The sequence below is a fragment of the Aythya ferina genome (assembly GCF_964211825.1).
Source record: "Aythya ferina genome assembly, chromosome: 5".
NCBI classification, from domain to species: Eukaryota; Metazoa; Chordata; class Aves; order Anseriformes; family Anatidae; genus Aythya; species Aythya ferina.
In genome coordinates this window covers 34,266,468-34,272,581 of record NC_140301.1, presented here as the reverse complement: position 1 = coordinate 34,272,581, position 6,114 = coordinate 34,266,468, and the positions used below count along the sequence as shown (strand labels likewise).

General features: G+C 44.1%; 1 protein-coding gene across 1 annotated transcript; it reads right to left on the bottom strand.

Moving 5' to 3' along the window:
* Positions 1 to 2,533: 2,533 nt before the first annotated feature.
* Positions 2,534 to 3,215, bottom strand: LOC311437674 (olfactory receptor 5AS1-like; the record flags this gene model as incomplete). The annotated part of the gene is given in 2 exon segments (XM_084521254.1): positions 2,534 to 2,680; positions 2,682 to 3,215. Coding segments are annotated over 2 exon segments (681 nt in total).
* Positions 3,216 to 6,114: the final 2,899 nt, after the last annotated feature.

Genomic DNA, 6,114 nt, shown 5'->3' with positions numbered 1-6,114 from the left:
GCGTACAACTTCCTCACGTGGGGGAGTGCAGAGGCAGGTGCTGACCTATTCTCCGTAATCACCAGTGATAGGACCCATGGGAACGGTGTTAAGCTGAGGCAGGGAAGGTTTAGGCTGGACATCAGCAAGAGGTTCTTCACCGAGAGGAGAGTGGTTGCACACTGGAACAGGCTCCCCAGGGGCAGAGTCACTGCACCAAGCCTGTCTGAATTTAAGAAGCGATTGGACTGTGCACTTAGTCACCTGGTCTAAACTTTTGGGTAGACCTGTGCGGTGCCAGGAGTTGGACTTGATGATCCTCATGGGTCCCTTCCAGCTCAGGATATTCTATGATTCTATAAATAGAGTAGTCAGAGGTCATGGGGCTAGATTTAGAAAAGTCCTGCATAAAGAAGGGATCTCAGAGAAGAAAATGTAAATAACATTAATATCAAGAAAAGGAATTCTGATTGCTAAATTCTTTATCTGTAATGACTAGAGAGATGAAAATCTATGATGGCAAGTTTGCCTTTAAGGTCATTTTCTTTTTTATTCATTTCTTTTATTTATTTGTATTGATTTTTTTAACAGGCTCTGTACTAATTTTGCTCACAGAATGACTAACAGAAATATGACCCTTGTGCACCTTTTGTGCACAAAATTCATTAGGTCAACTGTAACCACTAAGCCCCTTGGCAGGTTATTTCTACTAAGTGATAAGGAGCAATAGACCTTAAAATTTTGAAGCCAGGTAGATGAGCTTATTCCACAAGGTCTCTTGGCTCCACCCTTGTTAAGTGAAACCTGCCAGGTGTGGGTCATTTGACCTTTGCTATATAGGAAGCCTGAAGACTTGTGGGAGAATTGCCTCCCCAGGAGAGACTGAGGCTTGGGTAGCCTAGGGTGTTTTTCTCTCGTGGTGAATCAGGCTCAGTGTTCCCTACGAGGCTGCTTTTCCTTCATGTTTTCTGCCCTCTCTGTGAAATAGTTTTAGAGAATCTAGGAGTTAGTTACGTTGGTGGTGCCTTCTTCAGAAAAACCCTGGTGGAACTATTTCACTGCGAAGCACTTTGGAAGTGACTCAAGCTCAGAAGACAGCAGGTAAGTGTTCCTGGGTTCTGCGGTTGTTACTGTTGAGGAGTGTGAGTACTAGCTTCACCTTGTCTGTTTACTGTGAAATTACTTAAGTGGATTCTAAGCTCCCTTCCAAGCACGGGAGGAAAAGAAGAAGAAAAAAAAAAAAGGCCTCAGAAGCCCAAGTACACACAGGTCAGCCTGACGTTGAAGAAGGTTCTTAAGTATTTGGAAGGCTGAAAAATGGGCTGTGTGAAAAAGGTACCTTAATGTGAATGCAGATTTGCCTTGTGGCTGTCCTGGTTTCAGTTCGAACAGAATGAATTTTCTTCCTGGTAGCTGGTGGAATGCTGTGTTTTGGCTTAGGATGAGAAGAGTGCTGATAACACCCCGATGTTTTAATCGTTGCAGAGCAGTGCTTATACCAAGCCAAGGACACCTCAGCCTTTTGCTCTGTCCTGCCAACAGGCAGGCTGGGAGGAGACAGACCCAGGACAGGTGACCCAAACTAGCCAAAGGGGTATTCCATACCATCTGACGTCATGTTAAAAAATATATAGGGGTGGCTAGCCGGGGGAAGGGGGGCGGACTGCAAACAACGACAGTGGTAAATAGAAATTGGTTGGGATGAATACTGGTGGAAAGATAGCTACTTTGACTAAGTGGAAATTGTGAGAATGCGCTGTTTGTCATAAAAGAAACACTGTTTCCACAATATGCAGGTCAAAAACAGTATGAAGAAAGTCTGTTACCTTCCCTTCAGGCCTGGGTCTCAGCTGTGACTGCTTCCTGAACAGCTACAGCAACTTCAAGAAAATGGAACATGCCCTCAAGCTCTATGAAAAAGAGTCTCAGCTATCAGAGGTAAGACACGTTCTGTGCAAGAAAGACACTAGAGGCGGCACACTAGAGGCGGCACACTAGAGGCGGCACACTAGAGGCGGCACACTAGAGGCGGCACACTAGAGGCGGCACACTAGAGGCGGCACACTAGAGGCGGCACACTAGAGGCGGCACACTAGAGGCGGCACACTAGAGGCGGCACACTAGAGGCGGCACACTAGAGGCGGCACACTAGAGGCGGCACACTAGAGGCGGCACACTAGAGGCGGCACACTAGAGGCGGCACACTAGAGGCGGCACACTAGAGGCGGCACACTAGAGGCGGCACACTAGAGGCGGCACACTAGAGGCGGCACACTAGAGGCGGCACACTAGAGGCGGCACACTAGAGGCGGCACACTAGAGGCGGCACACTAGAGGCGGCACACTAGAGGCGGCACACTAGAGGCGGCACACTAGAGGCGGCACACTAGAGGCGGCACACTAGAGGCGGCACACTAGAGGCGGCACACTAGAGGCGGCACACTAGAGGCGGCACACTAGAGGCGGCACACTAGAGGCGGCACACTAGAGGCGGCACACTAGAGGCGGCACACTAGAGGCGGCACACTAGAGGCGGCACACTAGAGGCGGCACACTAGAGGCTGGCGCCAAGGATGCAGGCACAGGAGATGATGATGATCAAGAAGGTGCTGGTTTGTATAAAGCCACACATGTTGAAGAGGAGGACCTCATTGACCTGTGTTTTGGAGCAGGAGAGCTCCAGCAGTGGGGGAATGTCACAGGAAAAAAGGGTTGATGGTGTTGGAGCCACAGAATGACAGGGTGAACACAAAGCTCGTGTGGACCAGTGGGGTTCTGACCTCACTGAGATAAGCCCCAGCTACCATGAAGTCGCAGGCCTGGTGGGACATGGTAATGGTGTAGAGAAGAGGATGACATATGGCCATGTAGTGGTCATAGGCCATCACAGCCAAAATGAGGCACTCAGCATCAGCAAGGGCAGCGAAGAGAAACATCTGTGTTGCACAACCAAAGAAAGAAATGGTCTTCCGCTGTGCTAACAGATTCAACAGCATCTTGGGAGCAATATCAGATGAATAGCTGAGGTCTAAGAAAGATAAATTGCTTAGGAAATAGTACATGGGGCTATGAAGACAGGCATTGAGCCAGACAAGCACAATGATGCCAGCGTTGCCCGCCAGCGTGGTGATATAGATGAGCAGGAAGAGCCCAAACAAAGGTAATTCCACCTCCAAGCGGTCAATGAAACCCAAGAGAATGAACTCGGTCACTGCAGTGTAGTTTTCTTCAGGCATTTCCTTCCTTCACATCTGCCCTTTTGGTAAGCGTTGTCCAAGGGATCATTGGTTGGTCCTAACGCTTGAGCCATAATCAAGCAGGGCTCGTCCCTGTCTGCTCAAGAGACTTAAAGGTGGCACAATTATTTTACACACAATATCAAAAGGAGAAAGTGGTGATGTAAAGCATACTCAGACGTAAAACCTGAGGAGGACATTCAAAGAGAAATTAGGAAACAATTCCATGAGAAGTTCTTCCTCTTATAGCAGATAGATTCAATGACATGTGCATGACATAGACATTCTTAGATGGGTATTTTGAAATACTTAAAGCCAAAATAGTATATCAATGAGTGTTTTATATGTTGCATTGCTAAAAAAAAAAAAAAAAAAAAAAAAAAAAAAACCAACAACAACAACACATTACTTCCTACATGAAATAAGCATTAGATATTTGGGTGAGTGAAGCATAGGGTTCAGCCACAATTTAGGGTTAGTAATGTTCGTTTTTGCTTTCCTGTTGAATATTGTTCCTCATATTTTCTTTCTTTCTAAATGCTTAACGTAACTATGAGATTTGGGGGATGGAGCCTCTTCTTTGACATAGGTCAAATTTAGAACTACATTAAGTCATCAAAATGGGGAAAAAAAAAAAAGTAATATTTTTAATATTGAACCTTTAAAAAAACTCACATACTTTGCTGTTGCTACTGTTGTTGAAGCTATATACTGAACTTAAATTATGCTGTCAAAGGTATCCCTCAGAACACAATCCTTCAAATACATTCTCCAGATAATCAGGTTTGGGTGCTAGTTTCACATTTGGAATAGAAATTATGAGTTTAACTTTACCATGCAAACGTAAAGACTGATTTCTGCTTCTATCAACATAAACTTAAGTAAGGATAGATTTTTTTGTTCACATTTTTACTTAAAAAGGAGATGTAATAAAGGATATGCTGGTAGAAGTCACTGAAATAACTGCAGATTTCAATGCTGTGCAGACAAAAAAAAAATACCATGAAAACAGAAATGTCAACATCCCTCCAAAAACCCCCAAACAAAAACAACAGCAAGAAAAATCTATGAACCCTTCAGGATAAGCAACCAAATGCACTTCAAAAATAAATCTTTTACTATATATAGTAAATAAACTATGCAATAAGTTAGGCTTGATGTGGGCATACAGAAAAGCAGATTCTCTTCCCAATTGTGTTTCCAGACCCTGCAGATGGAAGAATTTGCACACCCATTTAGCTGCCTAAATGTCGGTTTGAGTCATCTCAAGTCCGTGTGTAATCATAAGATCATTTATAATCACTTCTTTCCTTGGTTTACTGCCAGGGAAGGAAGCCTGGTTGACCAGCACAAATTCATCACCAGGCTTTCTGATAAGCAAACCTGAGTAAGCTGAATCTCACCCTGAACATATCAATGGGGTCTTCTCTTCCAAGACTCTTCTACTGTCAGGGGAAAGAGGACAAATTAAAAGGTTACCTCTGAATCGTCTTATCTAGCATCTGAATCACCTTCTGCACTTGTGTCTTCCTTCATTCTGTAAGAACCTAGAGTGTTTAAGGTTGTCATTTACACCCCCTGATTTCTGGTCCTGATGAGGGGTGACACACAGCCATTCCTGGAGTTTTAGAAGAAGTTAAAAATGCTGTCAGAAAGCAGAGATTATTTCCTCAAAGCAGGAACCTAGATAGCAAGGAACAAATAAGCACCATCCCCATGCCTTATGGCTAACCACAGTGCGTAATCCCTTTCGCAAGCCAGGCAAACTTCACCTTAAAATGAAAAAGAGTTAGTTGCCAGCCTTGCTGGATGGATGGTACAAAACAAGGATGTTGAGGGGACCACAGCAATAGTCCCTTTTTTTTTTTTTTTTTCAAACATGACAATTTATACACATGTTGTTCACATCTCACCTCCCTTGAGGCAGTCTGTGCATGAAATACAGTTCATTCAGCTACACTGGATATGTGAGAATGTGGAGTTTTTATTCACAGCCCTTTGAAGGTTGAATCTTTTCCTACTGCTTCACTTCAAAATAAACCTTTTAAAATATACAGAAAATAGTCACTTTCTTTTGAAGTCTTCTACCAGCATGCCTGTGGTACCAGTCATTTCTGCAGGAGGTTCTCTTCCCAACATCTGCCACTGGTGAGTAACACGCTGGCCATGCTACAACTCTGTGTCCACCTCATCACCCAAAGTCAGGGAAAAGAGGCATTCCTAGACACCAATTCATCCAGCCTACCTCAGACAGTTGTGTCTGCTTCTTTCACATTCAGCGCAGGAAAATTCGTTCTTCTTTTGTCCAACCATTCAAATGTGGAGAGTGATACACCAGCCCTGTACAGGGATTTCAGATATGCTATTGAAAAGCACTCAGTTTCCTCACTATTTATATTGTCACTTCCATCACGTTAAACACTCAAAGGGTGTATGGCTACAAGTCTCTAATGCTGTGTTTTCCTGAGTCTTTGGTGAGATTTCTTAGGAGCAATAAGAACAACCACCACCATACCAGAAATAATTATTAACTCTCTCAATTCAAGTTTTGGCTGGAGGAAGAAGAAGAAAAAGGGAGATCAAGAGTCAGGAGAAGCATATGGTCCTCTCCTCCCTCCACTTTTCCACCACCTGTAGCATCATCTTGGTTAGTCATTTGAACAGAAATATAATGGAAACTTCATCTACACTCTGCAAAACACATTAAGCTTTTTCATGGAAAGGGACCTTAATGGTATTAAGAAGTGGCAATAATTGCTATTTTTTCCAGTAGCTGAAGGAACCAGCCATGGAAGGCTGAAGCGATGCCCCAGTCAAACACTGATATTTGTTCTTCCCCGTTAAACACCAAACCCAGGTCAGACCTACCTGTGGGCGGTATGAGGACATCCTTGCAAAA